This window comes from Procambarus clarkii, chromosome 86, assembly GCF_040958095.1.
Source record: "Procambarus clarkii isolate CNS0578487 chromosome 86, FALCON_Pclarkii_2.0, whole genome shotgun sequence".
Classification (NCBI taxonomy): Eukaryota; Metazoa; Arthropoda; class Malacostraca; order Decapoda; family Cambaridae; genus Procambarus; species Procambarus clarkii.
In genome coordinates, this window is record NC_091235.1 from 2,178,790 (window position 1) to 2,203,600 (window position 24,811).

A 24,811-nucleotide genomic window follows, 5' to 3' on the forward strand; every position below is an offset into this window, starting at 1 on the left:
GTCCCTCCTCCATTGTGTTTCCTTGTCGTTGAGAGGGGGCTCACGTACACCTCTCTGGGACCGGTGAGGGTTGCCTCCGCCACCTTTCCTGTCCCTCTTTGGGAGTTGTACGTTCGAATGAACACAAACGTAGGGTCTTTGAGTCATCGGACCGCCCGCAGGAGGGGTCGCCCGTGAGGGGCTGCCCTAAGTGGATGGCTGGGTGACCATGCTATGGCGAAAGGGAGAATGAAGTCTTTTCACCAGTGTAGGAGAATGGAAAAAGTAGTAGGACTCTCCTGTTGAAAAGGGGGAGCACCACGGGACAACGCACCCCTTCCTGTACTGGCCCGCGCCCGGCCTCCCTGGCTGCCCTGGTAGGTGGTATCCCTTGGTTCCAGGCCCCAGACCTTTTAAAATACATGATATACGGATACTGACACGACCTCTCTTACCCAGGCTCATCTGGTGGCCGACCAGGCCTCTGAGTTGGACTGTGATGGAAGACCGGGCTCTGTATCCCCCTCCCCCCGCTACATTAGGCCCAGACTAGACTACGGACTACTCCACTCCCCTCCCTCCTCTGTGGTAGGGTCGAGTCCCAAGCCCCCAGTGGTGAGCACCTCATTCCCTGGCACGGCTTCGTCTCTAATTGTGACTACTGCGTCTTTTAACCCCTCTCTTTCTCTCTGTCTGGGAGATCTCAACGCCAACTCCGGCCTTTGACCCGGACACGCCCACCGTCTCCTCACCTGTTCCTTTACGAAGGGTTCCCCTCCTGGTTCTCCATCTGGAGTTTCCCCCCTTCCTACCCAGTCTGCTATGTCTCCCGTGTCTTCTTTCCCCCAATCCTTCCCATCCCTCCCCCCAGTCTCTTGGCCCTCCATGCCTCCTGTCTGCCCAGGCTGATGTCCATCATCCTCCCAGCAATATTCATGTTGTTTACTCCCGTTCATCTTCTTCTGTTGAGACAATTGAGTCTGTCGCCCAGTACGTTGTTGCTGGAACACCTGTCTCTTTGAGTCAGAAATGTAAGCCTGGCTCCTCTCCTTCGTCCTCCCCAGTGGGTAAGAAGGCATCGTTTTCTTCTTCGCCCCCCCCCCCCACCTCTGACTCTCTTGCTCCGTCCCCTCCCATTTCGGTGGTCGGGCCCCCTGTCCCAGCAATGGAGGTTTCTTTGGCCCCTGCTTCCCTCTCAGTTGCTGCCCTTGGTGAGGTACGCTCCCCGGTTTCTGCCTCCCCCCCCCCCCCCGCCTCCTCCTCCTGCTGTCCTTGACCGCCCCTCTCAGTTGTCTCCTCCTTCTCCGGACCCTACCCGTCCGCCTCTGGTCTGTCCTCCCGCTCACTTCACTCCATCCTTATTCAGTTTACCCATGCCCCCTAGCCCTGACTTCGCTGAGCCTGATCCTGAGCTTATTTATTATGCTGCGTTCTTCTTTACCTTAGTTTCTTCATTGTTCTCTGTTGCTGTCCTTTCTCTTTTGGTCAATGTCTATTCTTCAATGGAATATTCGTGAATTTTATGCCAACATGGACTCCAACTTCTGATTACTCAGTTTTCACCACTTTGTGTAAGTCTGCTGGAGCCGATGCTTGGTGCTCGTCCTGGTCACTTTCTTGGTTATTCCTTTCTCTCCCCCCCCCCCACCCAGCAAAAGCCGGGGCTCATAACTCTACTGCTCTCTTGATTCGTACTGATATTCCCTTCGTTCCCCTACTTTTTCAATCGCCTATCCAATGTTCTGCTGCCCGTGTCTTTGTGAGTAAATGGTATACGTTTTGTTCCATTTATCTCTCCTGAAAGTCCCACTTTCTCTTCCTGATGTTAAGCACCTACTGAACTCCTTCCTGGAGCCTGTGCTCCTGTTGGATGATTTCAACTGTCGACATGCCCTCTGCGGTGATGTTTTGACAAACACCCGAGGCCGCCTCCTCGAACCGTTTGTCCTCTCTTCTTCCCTGTTTCTTCTGAATTCTTGTGAACCCTCTCATGTGGACTGTCGCACTCGCATCCTTTCTTGTCTTGATCTTTCTCTCTGATCGTCGTCTCTTTACTTAGACTTCATGTGGCGGGTTCTTAATGACCTACGTAACAGTAACCATTTCCCCATCCTTGTTACCTTTTCCTCTTTTCTCCCACCCCTTTTCTTCCCTAGGTGGCAATTTGCCAAAGCTGACTGCAACCTATTCACCCTCCGTGCTACTCTCTCTGACCTCTCCGCTCTGCCTCTCCCTCACGCCCTCCTTCTTTTTCATGACACCATCTTCGACACTGTCCTCCGCTCTATTCCTCGCTCTTCTTGTTGATAGTAGGTGCAGTTTGCATGAAGGGTTTGTCCTCCCGATGACTGGTGATGTTGGTGGACACGTTTATGTTGAGGATGATCGGAGCTACCAAGGTGCTTGTTGCGTTGTGGTGTAGACAGAGGAACGGTGATTAAAACAGAGGTGTGTGTTGTAGGGAGACTTGCCGCACCGTAGGGCGGTGTGTTGTGTTTATGGCGTCAGCTGATCCATGGTGCTGCCACGAGGCAGTTGTTTTCTGTGTTTAGCTGTTGGTGGCGCCAGGTATAAATGTGGCGCGGGTCAGATATGACCCAATTTGTTGGTCGACTGCAGATATTTAGCCAGTGCTTTGACTATTTGGTATTTTTCTTGTAACGAGTGGTCACCACCTCCGAATGGTCACCACCTCCTTTACTCGATGGTAAAGGGTATTTTAAGTGCGATAAAGACTTGTTTGAAATTTACTCTGGCACTATGATGTCGGAAGCAGTGCAGGAGATAGTGTTCGACTGTTTCAGGCATCTGACAGTGAGTACAGAGTTCATTGATGTCTGTTCTGTACTTAGAGCTGTGTGCTGCTAATTTGTTATGTCCCAGCCTTAATCTGGTCATCGTTACATCAATTTCTTTGCTTTTATATCGGACATGTTTCCAAGTTTCCCATTTCTCTTTAATGAACCCATAGTGCAAAGGTGAGCATAACGTTTTCCAGTTTGTTGCAAAATCCTAGGAGATGGTATCTTTGAAGGCTCCTTTACGTGCAACATGGGGAATTGGATGACGGGTAAGGTGAGGCGTGTTGTACATCGCTTTGGCTAGTTGGTCTACAAGTTCATTATGGAGATTACCACAATGTGCTGGGACCCATTGGATAGAGGTGTCATAACCGTTCAATTGATGTTTTTGAAGAAGTTGAAGGCAAGGGTAGACAATCTCCTTGCATGTTTTCGAAGAGTACGTAATTGCTTGAATCGCGCTCTTGGAGTCACTACAGATTGTATATATCCCAACCGGTAATGTTGTGATGATTTGGAGAGCTTGATACAAGGCATATAATTCCGCTGTGAAAATAGATAGCTGGTTTGGTAACCGCCATCCCTGCTTGAGATGGTATTCCGGTATCCATACAGCGCTAGTGACCGAGGGTACGTTGTTCATGAAGATGCGAGACCCATCTGTGTAAATCGCTGTGGTATTTGGGTAGCAATTTTTCATTGTTGAGACAAAGACTGAGGCTATGGCTGAGTTTGGTGCAGATTTTGGAATGTTGTCTTCGAGTTGTATTGCTGTATTAGGAGTTGTATAAAGCCAGGGTGGAATGGGGGGAACAGTAAGTTGGGTTTCACAGTTTTGGAGTAGAGAGAGGTCTATATTGAGGTTATTTGTAGCCCGTGTGAGGAAAGGTTGCGAGTTAATGGTTGGGAAGCGGGGGTTATGTGGGTTAACTGTTGGGTTAATTTTTGATCTGTATGGGTGTGTCTGGTGAGCAGTGGTACAGAGTGACAGATAGTTGGCACACATTATGTCTCGTCTGGTGGCTAAGCTTGTGAGGCCTGTTTCCCTGTAAAGTCCGAGGATTGGAGTTGAACGCATTGTGCCACATATAAGTCGCATGGCATTATTTTGTATGACCTCGAGGCTCTGTAGGTTAGTAGGCGCAGCCGACGCATATGCTTGGCAACAATAGTCTAGTTGACTGCAAATGTAGGTTGTATAGAAACGTAGCAAGATTTTATGGTATGCTCCCCAAGTGGTGCCAGTGAGGGCTTTAAGTATGGCGAGTCGGGGTTGTGTCGTCTGTTTAAGGTGTTGAATGTGTACCTTCCAGGTAAGTGAGGGGGGAGTCTAAGTGCATGCCAAGATATTTATGTTCTCGTACGTGTTGGATGGGAGTGTTGTGTATTGTGAGGGTGGGTAGATGAGCAAGTCTTTTTTTAGTGAAAATTTGATAATAGGTTTTGGTAGTACTAACTTTTTTTTTTTTTTTATTTTGATAAAAGAAATATACAAAGTATAGCACAATATATACATGACATGAACCTAAAAACAGAACATAACAACAAAAACACAATCATAAACAGGCATAAAAGAGAACATTGCATAATAAGACCCCAGAAACTCCAAGGACACAAGTCCGAATACAAATAAACATAGTTACGGACATACAACCAACGGACGCATACGGACATGGAAAGACACAACTAACATATAAAGAATAAACCAGACACACATATAAATACACAATGCACACACTTACAGAAATAACACAAAGCATAAGCACATCGCACACAAATCATATAAGTAACATAAAAACAAACCATGGCCAAGGCCCAGGCACTACTATATGACAACCCCAAGAAATAATCCGGGGCGAACAATGAAACACAGAGATACATGTACCCTAAACAAACACACTTCCAGGAAGAACAGCAATCAAACCAACAAAATGAGTAACAAAACAGCCGCATTCAACTCACTCAAGGCACAAGCAACGGCCCACGCAGGAGCCAACACAGAAGCAAACCCACACTCACACACAACCCCACACACTAAACCGAACACACAACCACAGGAGCAAACACACACACACCCAGCACAACCCCCCCGAGGAGGCCCACCGGAGGGCCGGGGATCTAGGATGAAAACAGAAGACCACTCACCCAAAAGCAACCCCACGCACATACCCACCCGTGAACCAACCACGGTAGTACTAACTTGAAGGCCCCATTGTTGTGTCCAATTTATGAGGTGGTCAAGTGCTGTTTGCATTGTTAAGACTGTATTAGGTAGACCATTGTCTGAATAATACAGTGTTAAGTCGTCGGCGTACGCTGAGAGGTGAACAGGATGGGTGTTAGGCAAATCTGCTAAGAATGCAGCAAAAAGGGTTGGGCTTAGTATGGAGCCTTGCGGGACACCCGTTTGTATTGGGATGCCATCAGAAAACTCCCCTTGTATAAAGACTTTGGAGGTCCTGTTCGTAAGATAGAACTGTAGCCATAGAAGTAATCTTCTCTGTACGCCTAAACGTGCAAGCTTTGCCAAGATGCAAGTATGAGGAATGCTATCAAAAGCTCCTTTGAAGTCTAGGTAGACAACAAGACAATATTTACTGCTTCTGAGGGAGGTGCGGATTTCATGTTCAAGGCAGAGTATTTGATCGAGTGTGGAGCATTGCGGTCGAAATCCAGCTTGGAGTGACGGTATAATATCATTATACTCAATGTACCATTGGAGGCAAGTATGTACTAGCTTTTCCATGACTTTACTGAGACATGATAGTAGGGAGATAGGTCTGTATGACGCAGGTTGGGATGGGTCTTTCCCTGGTTTAAGGAACGGAAAAATAATACTGGTCTGCCATTGTGAGGGAATATTTCCGTGAGTCCAGCATAGGTTGTAATAGTTTAGAAAAGTACTATGTGCAGTCGGTGGAAGATATTTGATGAGTTCATATGGAATTCCATCCTCTCCAGGTGCCTTGCCATTAGGTAGGCTAATCGTAGCTCGCTTAAGGTGTACATGTTGTCGACGCTGAGCATGTGTAGCAGTATGGCACGGTCAATTTCTTGTCTGAGGGAGAGTTCTTGTGCATGAAGGAAAGGTGTTGAGAGGGTAACTTTAAGGCATTCAGCAAGAACGTTTGCATGCTCCTGAGGCGTTTGACAAAGTGAACCGTTGATCATCAGGGGGAACGAAGGGAATGTTGGGCGACCTTTAATGCTGTTAAATGAAGCCCAGACTTTTGAGTGTGGCGTGGTGAGTGTGAGGCTATCACAGAATGTTGCCCATGATGCTCGCTTTGCTGATAGTATGGTTTTTTTGGCCGCTGCTGTGGCCCGCCGGAGATTGACCCAGTTCTGTAGGGAGGGTTGACGTCTTTGTTTTTGGATGGCTCGTCGGCGTAAAGCAACTGTTCGTGCACATTCCGCGTTCCACCACGGTTTAATTGGTTTGTTGGACCTATGTCCTGAAGTTTTTCTGAACATTTGGGTGGCTGCAGAATTTATGGCAGAGGTGATTGTGGACAGTCGCTTGTTAGGGTCTACTTCGTCTGTGTCTGGGAGGCGGACAACATCAGCCCATTTTTTCTTATCTAGGTACTTAATGTTCCACTTGGGAAGCGTTAACGGGTGGGTTGGTGGCTGAAAGTTAGTAAATTTTATAATGAGAGGTTTGTGGTCACTACCAATATCTGGTCCAGTATGAAACTGTAGTTCATGTTGAAAGTGTGTGGAGCCAAAGCAGATGTCAAGTGAGGCTTCATAATTGGTTCTGTAGTTAAAGTAGGTTGCAAGGTAGGGCGGCGAAAGAAGAGTATATGGTGTAGTGTCTAAGTAGTTGTACAGATCGGTGCCTACAGTATTTTGGGTACCTCTACTCCATGTGGGGTGGTTAGCATTGAGATCACCTGTAACAATGATCGGATGTCGTAATTGGTTAAGAGAAAGTTCCAGTTCATTTGAGTTTATTGTGCCTCCAGGGTTGTATATGCCCTGAAAGGATATGTGTGTACCATTGTAAGGTATTAGGCATGCTAGAACTTCTAGTTTACCTTTCACAAAATACGTTAGTGTTACAGGTTTACATGTCATATTACTTCGTTTTAGAAGGAAAATACCACCCCCCCCCCCCCCCAACGGTTGGGTCTGTCCAGTCTCTGCATCTGAAAGTTTTTAAATACGGGATTTTGTTTGGGAGTGAGCCAGGATTCGGTGATGAATGCTAAGTCCGGTTTGGATGAGTAGAAGAATTGTTTAAGTTCTATGAGGGATGTTTTAACGCTTTTTGCGTACCAAGTCATGAAGGTTAGGGGAGCCATTTAGGACGTTTGGGTTGTGGATGTGTCTGTTTTCTTTGGTGCACCAATAGTGGTACGAGTTGGATACCTAGATGTGGGTGGGGGCTGTGTCTTACTCTTGGTACTGGTGGTTGGGGTTTGTGGCACGTCAGCCTGGGGAGTGGTTTTGGTGAGGCGCGCTAAGGAGGTAATTAGGAGTTTTTCCGTCATCTGATCAAACAATGTGTGTCCAGCAATGGTAGCTTTATTTGGGCGGATGTCAGTGTCTGTAGCTGTTGATGGGGGGTCTGTTGGGTCAGCCTCAGGGGTGGGTTGTGGTACTTGGGCAAAGAATTTTGTTAGAAGTCGGTCCAGGGCCTTTTCCAGTGCATTTTCGATGCGAGTGACAATCGTTTCAATAAGATCATTTTCGATGCGAGTGACAAGAGTTTCAACTAAATCAGGATTCAGTTGTGCATTTTGTGAGAGATGGTTGGACCCTGGGGTTGCGGATTGTCGGAAACAGGGATATCCGGTACACGCGAAGGTTGTGGTTGAGTGTGAGGTAGAGGTTGGTGATGGGCTGAAGAAGGTTGTTTCAATGCACTGCTGTATAGCAGGTTGGTGGTAGGGAGAACCTTCATTTTCGCTGCTGCTGCTATGTAAGAAGGACATTGTTTAAATATAATATCGTGGTCGCCACCACAGTTTGAGCAGGTGAGTGTATCCGATGCACAGTTTTGTGTGTGGTGGGAACCAGAGCATTTCCCACATTTAATGTCTTTAGTGCAGCCTTTCGAGGTATGGTTAAAACCCTTACATGTAAAACATTGGGTGGGACGCGGAACATACACCTCTAGTTTATGGAGGAAGCCGTTTAACCAAATCTTATCAGGGGGAACGTAGTCTAGAAAAGTAAGCAGGGCGGTGCCTGTATCACTCAGCCGTTCGTTCGTCGCATAATTTTTTTGACTTCATAGAGTGGGATGCCATTCGTCGTGAGTTGTGCCTTGATGTCTTCTGCGCTGATGTCTACAACATGCCGGATTACATATTTTACTAATCTGTCTCCTAGTGGTTTATAGCACTTAACTTTGCAACCACAGATGTCAGTAATGTCGGAAATCTCCAGTTCCGCGCTGTGTTTGTGATCCACTGCGATCAGGTTCTCTAGTTTATTTGGTCTGATATCGTGCACGTCGATCCCGAATTTTTGGGGAATGGCATTATACAGGATGCTTTGTGCCCTACTATTTCGGAAAATACTCTCATCTTCACCATCAAAGGCAATGATAAAGGTTTGTAACTCAGAAGAGCTTGGCCTACCTTGGTTGAGCGGTGGGTGTTGATACTGAGGCCGCGTGGCGTCGGCCTCATTTCTGTTTACCTCTGCTAAGTGGCGGCGCTTTGCCTCCAATCTGTTTGCCTTACTATGGTGTTTGCTGTCCAGGAATTCTCCTTCGGGCTCCTCTTCTATGGCTGGGTGACGTTCAAGATCCAATTTTGTGGTATGCAGTAGTGGTTTTCCAACATCTTCCAAGGTATCGTCAATGGTTGTAGGAGAGACGCCACGTGCGCCTCCAGCAGCCGCCATGACACCGGCCACCTCTGCTGGAACTCACTCAAAACACACCCAATCACGACCGCGTCCAACACGTAACTCCATTTTCCTCGCTCTACCTCGTGGGGCACGCTGAAGTGCGTTCACTGGTGGAATGTGGACTGTGCTCGGGTTGTCCACTGTAAGCGTGCAGCCTGGAAGAAATAAGTGCGGCAAGTGCGGTGGCCCATAGGACCATCCGAACAGCTAAACGTGAGAGTTGGAAGTCTTATGTTTCTACCATTACGTCTGATACTCCTCTGCCCCAGATCTGGAAGAAAATCCGCAAGATAGTGGGTAAGTTTGTTCCATATGTCTCACCGGTCCTTTACCTCCTGGTACCCTTGTGGCGGACCCAGTGAAGGTCGCGACCGAACTGGGTTCCTATTTTTTTATTATTAGTTCTGGTTCTCATCTTCCTCAATCCTTCCTTCTTCGTAAGCCCGTTCTTGAATCTCATATCTTAGATTTCCGCACTCATCTCCTCGCCTTCCCTCGAACGATACCTTCTCTCTTTCTGAACTTCAGTTTGCCCTGGCTCTTTGCCGTTCTACGGTACCAAGTTCGGATGACATTTATTATGAGATGCTTCGCCATCTCCCTTCTTGCACGTCACAGTATTTACTGAGTCTGTATAACCAAGTCTGGGAGTTGTCGTCAGTCCCTGAGGACTAGCTCAATGGCGTTGTACTTCCTATTCGGAAACTAGGGTCTCTCAGGACATCCTCTAAGGACTTCTGCCTTGTTGACCAGACCACACACTAGAAAGTGAAGGGACGACGACGTTTCGGTCCGTCCTGGACCATTCTCAAGTCGATTGTGATGAGGAAGTATGTTGTTGTTGTTTAAGATTCGCTACTCATAAGTTCCCGTGCCCGTGCTACTGGAACAATAAGTTCCAGTAGCACGGGCTATGGTGAGCCCGTAAGTGGAGGCTCTTTGGAGTCATTATCTGTATCAGTGGCTGATACTAGAGATCTGGCGATGAATGGGGGGTCTTCATGATGGTTTTCAGCCTGGAGGGCTGGCTATACCAGTTATGGAGCTGGTGGGGTTAGCGTAGACCTCTAGGTTTTCCATTTTTTCTTTGCCTGTGACTTTGGCTGAGCAGTGCTGTCGTTAGAGTTTGGTGACGTGGCCTCCATGAGGAAGTCTTGAACCGTGTTGGTGTCGTATTTGTGATGCGGCGGTGGAGCTCCTACTATGATTTCCTCGTCTGAGGAGTCCGTAACCTCCGTAGTGAGCGTTTTTGTCTTTCGCCTCGCAGCCTTAGGTAGATTTAGGTGTCGTTGATTGGTGGTTGTAGCTATTTCAGGAGCGCTGGTGGTGCTGTTATCGTTTGTAGACAGCACGTCTGCTAGCGCGGCTGCTGAGATAGTGATGGTAGGAGTGTTGGGAGCTGGAGAAGGAATTACCTCTGTGTTGCCCGGGTCATGGGCGGTTCTAGAATCGGTGTTGAAGTTGACCACTTGGTCGTCCTGGTGGTAGTCTCCGGAGTGGTAGAGGAGGCAGTGAGATTTACGCTAGTGGCTATGATGGGGGCCAGGCCATTGTCTATGTATAATGCGTTTAGTTCACTGACAAAGCGCTGGTTGTCTGGCCCTGCTAGCCTTTCCGCTAGTCTAATAATACCAGGGATAATGCCTGCACGTGATGCAGGGAGCTGTGAAGGAGCCTGTGGGACCTTGGGGACCTTGGGTTCCCAATGAGAAGGCTGTGTCGCCTGCTGGGAGGAGCCACCTGTTGGTAAGACCGGAAAGTCTTCTGGTCGACTAGTGTGAGCTAAGGTTGTGAGTTGAACGCTTGGGGCCCTGGTCGAGGAGGTAGACGAGTTGTTTCTTTTGGCTTCAACCTGGGCCTTGATGATTTCCTGTCTGCGGAGGCAGCGGTAGGAAATTGCAGGGTGATTGCCATCACAGAGCAAACAGCGATGGACTGTTGCCTTGCATATGGAGTAGTGATGGTCCAGTGCGCACAGGCTGCATCTCTGGCAGGGTGCTGACACTTGTTGGTCGGGTGGGAGAGCTCGTAGCACTTAAAGCACTGCTGGATCTCATGGTATCGTTCCTTTTTTATTTGGTGGGGTGGTATTTTTAGGCCGAAGCAGTAGAATCCTTGTGTGGCAGCCTGGGTGGCCGCAGCTATGGTGGTGAACGTAATCTTCATTGATGTTTTGTCGGTGTTGCAGAACTCTAGGTTGAATACCGACAGGTTTGGATTTTCGTCCTCGATATTGTTTATGATATGATGTTGAGGTCGCTCAGCGATCCACTGGCTGGTCCTGCTGGTAAAAACAGTTCTTCCGGCCAGGAACTGACGTGGGAAGTGAGGATGTAGGTAGTGCTCTTTGCGAAGAAAGGCATCGTTAGTGAGGAGTTTTTCTAGCTCCTCTTCACATGAAAAGTAGAGCACGATATCTTCACCTTCCTGACTAATGTCAGCGGGTTTGAGGCCAGTTACGTCCTTCAGGACCTTCAAAGTATTGTTTCTTCCGATAGCATGACCGTCAAGTGGAGTAGCTCTGACCTTAAGACGTTTGGGTCGGATTGTGACCACACTGCGCCTTGTGATGTGTTGGCGGGAGATGTCTCTCCCGTCCTCTGTGATGAGGAAGTAGAGACAGGCAATAAATAAGCAAGAGAGAGCTGAGGAGCAAAGTAAGGTGTAGTAGAGGGGATAGTAATAATAATAAGAGCTGCAGAGGGCCATACGAGGCAGCTCCTATTATAACGACCGAATGAGAAAGAGTCAGGAATAAGAAGAGGATAGCAAGGGAGCGTAGGAGAAGACAATGAACAGAAAAAGGGAGAAGAGAGAAAGAAAAGGAAAGAGAAAGAAAAATAAATGAAAGGGGTAGGCTTATGTCAGGTCACGTTTGTTAGAAAGATTAGAGCATTTGAGTATATACTGTGAAAGGGAAGAGTCCACAGCAACAAAGCCAGGACTCAAGTTCATGTTGGGTACATTGTGTATTAGAGCCGATTCAAGAAGACGGCGTCTGTGTAGAGTAGAGACAGGAAAGATTATTTTGGAGGAAGACTAATCAATGGGATGATTAGAATAACTCACATGGCAGAAGAGAGCATTGTTAGTGTCTGCAGACTTAACACTTCTCTTGTGTTCTTTAAGTCTGTCATTCAGTGTACGGCCAGTTTCACTAAAGTATTGGAGAGGACAAGACGAACAGGAAATAGAGTAGACACCAACAGCATTAGAAGCAGGAGGAACAGTGCGAACTAGATTGCTACGAAGTGTGTTAGTTTGTCGAAAGGTGAGTTTAATGTCAAGAGGACGAAAGGTATTGGTAAAAGTTATGAGTTCAGATATGAAGGGAAGGCATAGTACAGTGCTACTAGTGTTGGAAGCAGGTTTAGGATGAAAGAAATTTCGTTAGCTTGAGAGTAGGCACAGTTGATGAAATGCAAAGGGTAACCAAGGCGGGAGAATGATTTGTAGATAAAGGCAATTTCAGAATCAAGAAACTGAGGGTCGCTGATGCGTAGAGCGCGGAGGAAGAGAGAGGCGAGGACACATTTCTTAACAGAATGAGGATGGTAGGAAAAGAAGTGAATGTACATGCCACTATGCATGGGTTTACGGTAAACAGAGAAAAAGAACCCAGACACAGAGCTGTGAACATGAACGTCAAGAAAAGGAAGGAGGGAATTAGATTCCCACTCAACTTTGAAATGGATAGAAGGAGCCAGATTGTTAAGAGAGGCGAGGAAAGGCTGGAAAAGATTAAGGTCATGAGGCCATAAAGCAAAAATGTCATCAACATAGCGAAGCCAAAGAGAGGGACGAGTATCAATAGAAGGAAGAAGAACAGTTTCGAAGTATTCCATGTAGAAATTAGCAAGAACAGGGGAGAGAGGGGAACCCATAGCGACACCGAAAGTTTGAGTGTAATATTTACTGTTGAAAGAGAAAGAGTTAGAGTCAACACAGAGTCTAATGAGATCGAGGAAAACGTCAGTGGGAAGCGGGAGAGGAAGGAGGCCCTCTGACGCCTTCTGTCTAAGGAAAGAGAGAACGTCATCGAGCGGAACATTAGTAAACAGAGAGTCGACATCAAGACTATGCATCTTACAAGAGGGTTGCAGGCGCAGTCTTTCTATGAAGTCCTGAGAGTGACGAAAGTGGGCAGGGGAAAAAGTGCCAAGGTAAGGCGTCAGGGTTTTAGCGAGCCAGGTGGCAAGAGGACAGCTGACAGAGCCCCGTGAAGAAATGACAGGACGAAGAGGAACACCAGGTTTATGAGTCTTAGGAAGACCATAGAAATAAGAAGAGAAGGGCAGATGACACGGAAACGTTTAATGAGATCAAAGTCAGGAGGACAAAGACTAGAGAGCTTGTCTTAGTTTGCGGTTAAAGGAAGTTTTGAGGCGATCCAAAGGGTTAGAAGCCAGAGGAGCATAAGTGCGAGAGTCAGAGAGCAAGACATCTGCTTTTCGGAGGTAGTCCTCACGGTCAAGGACAACCACCGAATTACCTTTGTCGGAAGGAAGGATAAGAATAGAGTTGTTAGATTTCAGGGAGGCAAGGGCAAGCTGGAAGCGACGAGGAAGGTGGTTATTTTTAGAAAACAAGCTGTCAAGAACGGGGATAAGGGCCCCTCTAAAGGCAGACAGGTCCGAAAGAGTACTAGAGTTAGAATTGACAAACCTGTCAAAGGAACTAATGAGATCAATGCCACAGCGTGGGCCAGGGGAAGTAGCAAAAGACAGACCAAGGCCAAGAAGTTCTTGCTGGTGCTTAGAAAGAGAGTAGGACGAAAGGTTGGTAACACAGTCAGAGAGAGAGAGTATTTGGCCCAAGGACTGTTGGAGATCAGGCGTTGAAGTTTGTTGTGTAGTGTGGGGGAGTGGTGGGAAGAGGAGACGTGAGCAGTGTCAAATGCAATTGGAAATAGGATATTGCATAGATCACTGGGAAGAGAAGAGGACAGAAAGCGTTGATGTTGACGAACAGCAAGAAAAGCCTCATCAACTTGCAAGGAGGTGGCGTGAATAAGTTCTTGAAGAAGAAGGCGGGCATGTCCAGGGAAAGGAGATCCCGAAGTGTTGAACTGGAGAAAGTGAGATAAAGAAAGAGGGAGAACTTGCTCAGCAAGACAGTCTTTAAGAAACCTGAGCTGGTTCTTTCGACGCTTGGCGGCAAGAAGGGAAGATTCAAAGGCACGAAAAGGCTGTTTAAAGAAAGGTAGAGCATCGAAGAAATTAAACAGAGTAAGACGCTTACGTGTGGTATCCATATACAGGCGATGAGTCACAATAACTTGGCTAAAGTATGTTGACCAGACCACACACTAGAAGGTGAAGGGACCACGACGTTTCGGTTCGTCTTGGACCATTCTCAAGTCGATTGTGATGAGGAAGTAGAGACAGGCAATAAATAGGGAAGAGAGAGCTGAGGAGCTGCCTCGTATGGGCCAATAGGCTCTCTGCAGCTCTAATTATTATTACTGTCCCCTCTACTACACCTTACTTTGCTCCTCAACTCTCTCTTGCCTATTTATTGCCTGTCTTTACTTCCCCATCACAATCGACTTGAGAATGGTCCAGGACGGACCGAAACGTCGTCGTCCCTTCACCTTCTAGTGTGTGGTCTGGTCAACATACTTTAGCCACGTTATTGTGACTCATCGCCTGCACTTCTGCCTTATTACCCTCACGAGTTGTGTCTGTAAACTCTTTGAGCGAATGGTAAATGTTCGTCTGATGTGGTTCTTGGAACACCATCACCACCTCTCTCCTTCTCAATTTGGTTTTTGCAAGTGCCGCAGCACGACAGATGTCCTGGTGAACTGGGAGGTCTATATTTGTACTGCTTTTGCTGCGAAGACCTCCGTTGTTGCCGTCCTTTTTGACCTGGAAAAGGCTTATGACACCACCTGGAGGTACCATATTCTGTCTCAACTTCGTTCTTTTGGCCTTCGTGGTAATCTCCCGTTCTTCCTCCAAAGCGTCCTCTCTCGTCGTTCCTTTAGAGTCAGGCTTGGTGCCACTCTCTCTACCACTTTTCGGCAATACGGAGGTGTACCCTAAGGTAGTGTTCTGAGCACTACTCCTTTTTTGGTTGCCCTCAATGGTCTTTTCCCTCTTCTTTCTGGCGTCTTCTCCGCTTTTTATGTCGACGATCTTACTCTTTGCTGTCGATGTGATGATTCACCTCTCCTTCAACGGCGGCTTCAACTTGCGATTGATGCCGTGTCGTCTTGGGCCACCAATCATGGCTTCAAGTCCTCTGCAACTAAGACTTGTGCTATGACTTTTACTCGAAAGTATGTTGTTCTTCGGCCCTCTTTGTCGCTTTATAGTCATCCCCTTGTGTGTACAAAGATTACGCGAATCTTTTGGGTTAATTTTTGACACTCGTTTGTCTTGGTCGCCCCATATCTCTTACCTCCGAGTTGAAAGCTCTAAGACCCTTAACCTACTTAAGGTGTTGGCCCATACTTCTTGGGGAGCGGATAGCCACACGTTCCTCTCTTTGCATTCCTCTCTCATACTGTCTAAACTCGAGTATGGTTGCCCTGCTTACTCGTCAGCTTCTCCTTCTACTCTTCGCCGTCTTGATCTTTTGCACCGTAATGGGATGCGTCTTAGCTCTGGTGCCTTTCGTTCGACTCCTACCCTCAGCTAGTATGTTGACACTGGCCCCCTGTCTCTCCAGGACCGCCGAGATCGCTACTATTTTTGTTACTTTGCGCGGTCCTTACAACACCCTCACTCTTGCTTGTGTCGTGCTTTGACTTTTCCCACCCTCCTGTATTTTCTGTTCCCCTTTATCACCTCCCCGTTTCTGCCCGGTTATCTCGCCTGCAACATTCTCTTTCGGTTAGTATTACTAATATTTTTCCTCGTGTTGTTTCGTCCATGTCCCCGTGGAGGGTCCCCCCTTCCTCAATATTGCAAATCCCTGACCCCACATCACTTAAGCTTTTACCTTCTCCTACAGGTCTTTCAAATTCTTTGTTGAATCGGGCCCTAACGTTGTACTCACCTTGTTGTACTCTGCTAGTTTTGCTTGTTCGATTTGAGTTCGGTTCTTTGATTCCAACTTTAATCTGTCAATCTACTGTTGTACAAGTTCCTGAACATATTGAGCTCTATCGTATCTTCATTTGAAACTGAATAGAGTGAACCTTCAACAAATCCCTTCCTATTGCATTACATTTATTAACTACATCGACTGAAAAACTTATTTCTAAAGTCTCTATTGCTCATTTAGGTACTCAGGTCCCACGTGTGCGTGGAACCACCCGTTGTTCTCTTGTGCGTGTACAACCCGTACTAAATAATCTGCCCCTATCGTCCCTGTCAAATTCCCTGAGAATTTTGTAAGTGGAAATCATGTCTCACCGAACTCTGTCATCTAGCAACATGAGGTACAATAGTTCACGGAGCCTTTCCTTGTAATTCATACTTCTTAGTTCTGGTACTAATCTAGTGGAATACCTTAGAACAATGTGCGATTAACTCATTATTTTCAGGATATCCGGTTATATCATAGGTCATTGTGCCCAAAAATAGTTAGTAAAATCAGCCATTAAAAAAATGCATCAGTATATCGAAGCAATAATATTTATATTATACAATTATATCATAAAGCAATAGAATTATTTAATAAATAAATTTGCACGAGTATATCAGGTTTAAAAGGTACACAAGGCCATGATCACCCGAAGCACCTAATTATTCAAGCTTTGACAGAGAAACGTAAAATTCGCCTGGACCAGGATAACCAAAAGCATTTTAATACATAATTTTTAACTTAGAGACATAAGCTTCACCTGGGGCCATGATAACCAGAAGCACCTTACTACACAAGTATTAACATAGAGACATAAGTGTCACCTGGACCAGGATAAGAATCACTGTCAAATCGAGGCATCCTTGTGCTTTTCTTGAATGCTTTTTCTTTAGCTGAAAAAAAACGAAAAAGTAGCATTAATGGAAATGGGTTTAGAAGATTTATATTAATCTAAAAAAGAGAATATATTGCTGTTTGCTTGTTCGAGGATGAAGGCAAGTCTCTCTGCCTATCCTCATTAAACTTTTTCAGGATTAACTGTGATTTTAGTGGCAGTGTCATAGGAGTGCCTCATTGAAAACTAGGCTAGGAAAATCACACACACACGCGTGCGCACACAGGGCGCTGGTGGATGAGTGAACAGCACGCTGGATACGTAATCCTAGGGTTCCGGATTCGATCCTCGGTGATGGTAGAAACAAAATTGGCAGTTTCTTTCACCCTGATGCCCCTGCTACCTAGCAGTAAATAGGTACCTGGAAGCTAGACAGCTGTTATGGGCTGCTTCCTATGTGTGTATGTGTGTATGTGTGTGTGTGTGTGTGTGTGTGTGTGTGTGTGTGTGTGTGTGTGTGTGTGTGTGTGTGTGTGTGTGTGTGTAATTATCTAAGTGTAATTACCTAAGAACTATTTCTTAAATATTTCGCCATCCATGTATTTAAAAGCAATTGTGAAGTTAGAAGGCGTGGCATAGTCTCCTCGCACAATGTTCTTAATGTGATCCTCAGGTGATAGTTTTCTATATAGAACCACCCATAGATCTCTTTCTTTATCAGACTTCTTTAAAGATTTCTCACATAATTTATAGGCTGTGTGGGGTCTATGTTCTTGTATTCCACATTCCATAACATGGCATTTATTTACATTAAATTCTATTTGCCAAGTGGTACTCCATATATGTATTCTGTCCAGGTCTTCTTGAACGGTATGACAATCGTCTAAGTTACTTATCTTGCCTGCTGAGCTCAGCAGGGAAGTGAAATGATGAGCTCAGATGCCCATTCTCTCAGAACCAATGGTGAAACTCCATCTGGACCAACTGCTTTGTTCTTACTTAGCTCCTTGAGCATATTTTTCACTTCGTCTCTAGACACCTCTATGTGCTCTATGTTGTTCTCTGGAATTCTTGTTGTGTCTTGTTCTCTGAAGATTTAATTTTGTACAAACACACTTTGGAACTTTTCGTTTAATGTTTCACACATTTCCTTTTCATTTTCCGTGAATCTGTTTTCCATTTCCAACCTCTGGATATTATCCTTTACTTACAATTTGTTGTTTATAAATTTGTAGAATATGCCTGGTTCTGTTTTACATTTCCTCTCTATACCTTTTCAAAATTTATTTCTGACTCTCTTCTTACTGCTGTGTAGTTGTTAATCGCATCTTTGTATCGCTGGTACGTTTGAGGGTTTGTCCTCTTATTATATTGATTCAATTTTTGTGTTTTTTGGTCTCTGGCCCTCTCACAATTTCTGTTAATCCAATCCTATTTTCTGGCCCTGCATTTCTGTTTAGATATGAATGTTTGTGTGCCTTCATCGTATATTTTGCAAAATTTGGTATACATCTCATTTCCTTCCTTGCTTAGCAACAAATCTGTTCAATAACACTCATTAAAAATGTTTCGAAGTTCCCCATAGAGTCCTCTCTTGAAATCGAGTTTATCAACTTTGTCAATGTCCCCATTTTCTTCTAGATAAAGTCTTAAAGCATATTTAATGACTAACATGACATGATCACTCTTTCCCAAGGCAGAAAGGTACTGGATGTCAAATATCTCTTCTTCTTTCCTGGTGAATATTAGATCAAGTACTGACGATACATCCCCTTCCCTCATTCTTGTGGCCTGCTTGACGTGTTGATATAAGAATGTTTCCAGAATGAAGTTTACAAATCTGCATGTCCAAAATTTCCTCCGTTCTTACATCATAGGCCGGTCGGCCGAGCGGACAGCACACTGGACTTGTGATCCTGTGGTCCCGGGTTCGATTCCAGGCGCCGGCGAGAAACAATAGGCAGAGTTTCTTTCACCCTATGCCCCTGTTACCTAGCAGTAAAATAGGTAAATGGGTGTTAATCAGCTGTCACGGGCTGCTTCCTGGGGGTGGAGGCCTGGTCGAGGACCGGGCCGCGGGGACACTAAAAAAGCCCCGAAATCATCTCAAGATAACCTCAAGAAGAAGATAGGCCTCCCTTCTATTGCTTTAAAGTTGAAGTCCCCCAGTATCAACAGTCGTGATTTATCTTTATCCGCTTGTACTATAATTTCTCTCATAATCATTATAAGGCCCTCTCGTTTGTCATCCAGTTTTTCCATTGTCCATGTGTTGCTTGCTAGTGGGCTGTAGGCCATTGCAATTATCAGTTAATCATCTGGATTCCAGACCTGCAATGCTATTATGTCAATATCTTGAGGGTTTTCAATTATCAACTTTCTTACCTTCAGATGTTCTTTCACCAGCTGGTCGAAGCCGGTCGGCCGAGCGGACAGCACGCTGGACTTGTGATCCTGTGGTCCTGGGTTCGATGCCAGGCGCCGGCGAGAAACAATGGGCAAAAAGTTTCTTTCACCCTATGCCCCTGTTACCTAGCAGTAAAATAGGTAAATGGGTGTTAGTCAGCTGTCACGGGCTGCTTCCTGGGGGTGGAGGCCTGGTCGAGGACCGGGCCGTGGGGACACTAAAAAAAAAAAGCCCCGAAATCATCTCAAGATAACCTCAAGATAACCAGCACAGCCACTCCTCCCCCCCCCCCATTCCTAGTTATCCTGTCACGTCTCCAAACTGAGTAGGCCCTTGGGAATAAGACCTCATTTAAATTATTTCCTTCAAGTTTCGTCTTTGATAATGCGACAATATCTGGACCTTAAGCTGCATTATATCTTGCAAGTGCAATGTTTTTTATCTAACTCCATCTATGTTGGTATATACAATTTACAGGAATATGTTCCCTTTCCCTTTGTTCTTGTGGGAACCGACCTGTGAGATTTATATATATTTAATTTATATGAATTTATATTTAAGTTAATTTATATCTTTCGATAGCAATTGGTATGATGTTAAATGGACTGTATTTCTGCAATAATCTCACAAATCGATCCTTACACATTAGGGGGGTTTATATTAAATTTATATATATGCAGCCAATCAAACTACAGTATTAACTACATATATTAGTAAATAAATTGGAGATGCGTTATCTTATTGTACAGCAGGCTTAGTCCACCAGGTATAACTGGGCTGTAGACACCAAATTATCCTCGTTTGAGGCTAGCTTCCTACACCCCAAGTAACTGTTGTACCAAATCTTGCTTCCTCTTCTTGTCCTGTCAAAGGGCACTAGCTATAAAGCCAGAATCCTAATATAATATATGACAGCTATATCAGAGAAAACACTGTATATTAAATAATAAGGACCAAGGCTTAATTATCTTTATTTAGAGGCTGGTTCGCATTCTAACCGGTTCGCCCTTATCTACCTAACATTAACTGGCCAGAAATGATTAGATAAATGGGTTTCGGTAGGACACTTCCCTTGTTTATGTTGACAGCGTGTTGATGATGGCAGAACACTTTGATCTCCATAACACTTCGTCCAAGAGAAATTATAGGAGCTGAATTTGCTCCCCTGCGCCTCTGGTCTTAACAAACAATGGCTGACCACTCCCTACTGATGCTCCTGGCTTACTTTGTCCAGATGTCAGTAAGTGATAGATGGGTCACATTTACTCTATTTTGGTATTGATAATTAAGTTAATTCAAATGAGATGTTTTTATGGTGTAAAAATCCCAAAGACTAATGTATTTAAGAAAAATTCCCAACAGAATAGCTGGTGAATTTATCGTACTATGTGGCAATGATATCCCGTTTTCTTTTGACGGAAAATTCCACTACAAGCTAAATTTTCTATGGGTTAACTTGTGTATACAAGAGCAGCAATATTATCTGACTATTGTATGTAATATTATTAAATGGTGTTGGGTTTTCTGACAGTTCTTTACTCCCCCTTGCACTAATGATTTTGTTGCCTTGTTTTTATGTACCATTTCACTAGCAGTCCTATTTAGAACAGATGAACACCGATACTCCTCCTTCGAATTATTAGATTAATTTGATGTTAGTTGTTAGTAATCTCACATTTGTGTGTCTGTTCGTATAGGACGGATGTCCCATACTAGAGTTGCAGGGGTTAGAAGTCTAATGCAATTTCCTTTCCCTGTTAACTCTTGACAGGCTAAAATTATAGCCTAATTACATATTATTTAACCCAGAAGACTGAATGTGATCAAGTACTACAGTCAAGTATGATTCAGGGACTGCAGTGAGATTAGTGACATTAGATATAACTTGAAGCTTGTTCAGGTAACTGGTCACTGATATATAAACACTGAGGCCCATGGAATTCGTCTTGATTAAATAATAAATGTATCAAAATCAGTCGTCAGATTTATTGGGGTTGAATTTAGTTAATTGATTCAGAGGATTGAATAGCCCATCATTAAAGTCAAGTATGGTTCTGAGACTGCAGTGGGTTCAGTGACATTGGTCGCAGTGACTTGTAGCTGTTTAGGCTACTGTTCACTGATTTGCCACTGAGGCCTCATGAAATCATCTTTAGCTTTAAATGATGATATTAACATCAACCTCTGTTGCTATAGTCAGCTGTAATCTCCTTAGTATAATGCTACTGGAGATATATTATCAGCTGACAGATTTAGATTTCTACTGGTATTGTTTATCTGCAGGCATAGGTCTCCTCAGGCTTAATACTGGGCCTGAGAATAATTTGCCTCATGCAGAATTTAGCATGGTTATGCTCTGATATTTAGTAGGGCTACCAATGAATCGATAGTAGTAGTCTGTACCTACAAGGATACCGAAGTCGGTGAGGTGATCAGACTTAATATTATCTGCCAGTTTTATTCCTCTATTTCTCAGGAATTTGGCTGTTGCTCTCAGACCTTGTACTTGTAGGTCTGCTGGTATTTTGTCCACCACAATGGCTTGTACTTGACAGACGTACCTGCCTAAACGTACTGATGGTTGTACCACCTGGTAGACTTGAGGTCCTGCATCTGTTACAAACCCTGAGATGTTGATTGTCGTCTGGGCTACAGGCCTTAATTGTAGTTTATCTCCCAACTTTTTAGTGACATATGTTCTCTGGGACCCTTGGTCAAACAACCCACGGGTATGGACCTTAGCCCTCTTATTCTGGATGGTAATTTGGGCAGTAGGCAAAGTCGTATTACCTTTAGACTTTGCCGATTTGACACTAGTTGTTTGTTGCACTTTGCAGTACTGTACTGTGGTGGGAATGCTATCTTCCACCTTGGGGTTTAGAGACGTTGTTTTGGTGTCTCTGCATAATGCTGCATGGTGCTGACCTTTGTTACACCTATTACAGCTGTGTAATTGGGTATCACAGTCGTTGACGTTATGTTTCCTGCGGCACACCTCGTGCAATGTTGCAAATCTTTGAGTCGCTCAACACGGGCTTCACTATCAGGAAAATTAGGGCAGTGGTTTGAATGTTTCTCATTGCAGAACAAACATGTTCCATAGATTCCAGTACCCTTTGGTGTCAGGTTCTTGGGTGACACAGTAACTATAGGCATGGAGGGTCCCACTGCATATTCGCCCACACTGCCACTGTTACACTTTGGTGTTGAATTATATTGTCTAGATTGATTTGGAGTACCTTTGGTACTCTGTGGTTTACTATTATTGGTTTCTGAGGGTTTACTTGGTGGTTTTAATTTGTCATGTGTTCGTAATTGATGAACTACTGAACGTAAACCTTCAGATATTTCATTCATGGATAAGATACTTTTATTTTAATGAGCACTCATTTGTCTTAATATGTCCCTAGGTATTTTCTTCTGGACAATTATTTTCAAGACCCACTTAGCCCCGTTTGTATCTGCTGTCAGGCTGAGGGCCTTGATCATTGACTCTACCTCCAGCTTGAAGACTTGGAGTGAATCAGCTGAAGCCTCCGGTGGGGGTAAATTCAACAGCTCATGAACTAAATGTGATGTTCTTGCTTCTGGATCAGCACAATTATCCTTGAGGAGTTGTACTGCCAGGTCATAGCCGTCATTAGTTAACCTCAGATGGGACACTACTGTTTTAACCTCACCTGATAATTGGCCTTGAAGAAAAGAGAATTTACTACTCTTAGGTAAAGATTGTTTTGAGTCCACAAGGTCAACGAATTTGTTCCAAAATTCGTCCCAATCTTCCTCGTCTTTTCCTGAGAAAGTGGGTAAATTAATTGGAGGGAGTCGAGCCTCTGCTTGACTCGTATTAGATGCAATTGTTGTTGTTGTTGAGCAATTGTTCTTGTTCTGGGCAATTAATTTGACATAAGGCTGTAACGTGGCCTGGGTGTGATCATCATAACTCGCTAGATCAACTATAATGTCGTCTATTTCTGTTTCTGATAAATTGGTGTTGGCAAATTAAGCCACATATGTTGCTATTTGGCATTTGATTTGCTCAAATTTACCTGCAGCTGCTTGATAATAGCTTTCAAGGTCAGCATAATCAACTGGAGATTGTTGTGACAAATCTTCACATTTCTTGATCTGTCTTGTTAAGTGGCCTTTAAGACCTGCAAGGGTTCTTTTCATTCTCCCTACATTATCCATACTGGCTTGTTGGTTAAGCCTAGTGGGGCTTGTACTTGGGTTGCTTATAATGCTGAACAAGTACTAATGGTAGCCTAGGGTAAAATTCTGCAATCACTAGGCTATAATCCTAACTCTTCTAGAGGTTAGCACTTAAAATTAATACACATTATATATATATAATCATACACACTAAAGATTTGAGTGATAAACCAGTGTCACTGGAAGTACCTTTAGGCTAGCTCCTCAATTATCACCCTAGGATGGTATAGACACTAAGTAATCACTCAAAGGTGTAATGATCATAAGTAAATTATTACATAAACACAACTCAACTCGAGCTAGTAACAATTACACCCAAAATAGGGTCTGCACCATTCATTAATGGTGCTAGGTTGTTTAATATTGTACAGCTAGACTATGGTAATAAATGGGACTAGGATAAACAATAAATAGTTCAACTAGTCAATGGTACTAGGGGACTAGGTTATCAATAAACTCTAGTCAATGTATATCCTACCCTGTTGTGGGTTGGCAATTGGTAAATATTGTATTGTGAACACTAGTGCAATATATATTAAATAATTCTCTATTTTGGAGAAATAATATACACAATTATTGATAATAGCCTCTTAATTAGCCTCTTTGAAACTTCTAATATTATCTAGAAGTATTACATATTATTAGTGACCCAGCGAAATAAACTCCACAAAATTCGTGGATAATCTCTCGCGAAATTAACACCACGAAATCCGTGAATAATCTCGCGAGGACACAGCCACCAATTTGGCTGGCTTCAATATAAGCGCTGTCACTTCACAGAATAACATCCCACCAAATCGGTGGTTGACCATGAAACGGCTGATGAGGCTGAACTGGGCTGAGGGGCTCGTGAGCTTGCTCAAGGATACGCTGCCGGTCTTTGACTGGCGCTGTATTGTTATTATATAAATCACACTAGTACCAGTATATTTAATGAATCCACTGGTTAACTGGTTCATCCGGTACTAAGATGACCAAATAATCTGTCATCCGGTTCAAAGGACCATAAAATGTGGGAACCGACCTGTGAGATTTATATTTATATAATTTATATGAATTTATATGGAATTTATATTTAAGTTAATTTATATCTTCCGATAGCAATTGGTATGATGTTAAGTGGACTGTATTTCTGCAATAATCTCACAAATCGATCCTTACACATTAGGGGGGTTTATATTAAATTCATATATATGCAGCCAATCAAACTACAGTATTAACTACATATATTAGTAAATAAATTTTAGATGCGTTATCTTATTGTACAGCAGGCTTAGTCCACCAGGTATAACTGGGCTGTAGACACCAAATTATCCTCGTTTGAGGCTAGCTTCCTACACCCCAAGTAACTGTTGTACCAAATCTTGCTTCCTCTTCTTGTTCTGTCAAAGGGCACTAGCTATAAAGCCAGAATCCTAATATAATATATGACAGCTATATCAGAGATTACACTGTATATTATATAATAACGACCAAGGCTTAATTACCTTTATTAAGAGGCTGGTTTGCATTCTAACCGGTTCGCCCTTATCTACCTAACATTTATTGACCAGAAATGATTATATAAACGGGTTTTGGTAGGACATTTCCCTTGTTTATGTTGACAGCGTGTTGATGATGGTAGAATACTTTGATCTCCATAACACTTCGTCCAAGAGAAATTATAGGAGCTGAATT

The 24,811-nt window shown here is 44.3% G+C and overlaps 1 protein-coding gene across 3 annotated transcripts in view; it reads right to left on the reverse strand.

Annotated features, from left to right (window-relative positions):
• The window catches only part of LOC123752114 (uncharacterized), a 197,564-nt gene that overhangs the window by 117,448 nt on the left and 55,305 nt on the right, over positions 1-24,811 (reverse strand). For all 3 annotated transcript variants that reach the window (XM_069317005.1, XM_069317004.1, XM_069317006.1), the window contains exon 3: positions 16,505-16,573. In XM_069317005.1, the coding sequence (XP_069173106.1) occupies positions 16,505-16,573 (69 nt within the window). The remainder of the gene's footprint in view (positions 1-16,504; positions 16,574-24,811) is intronic.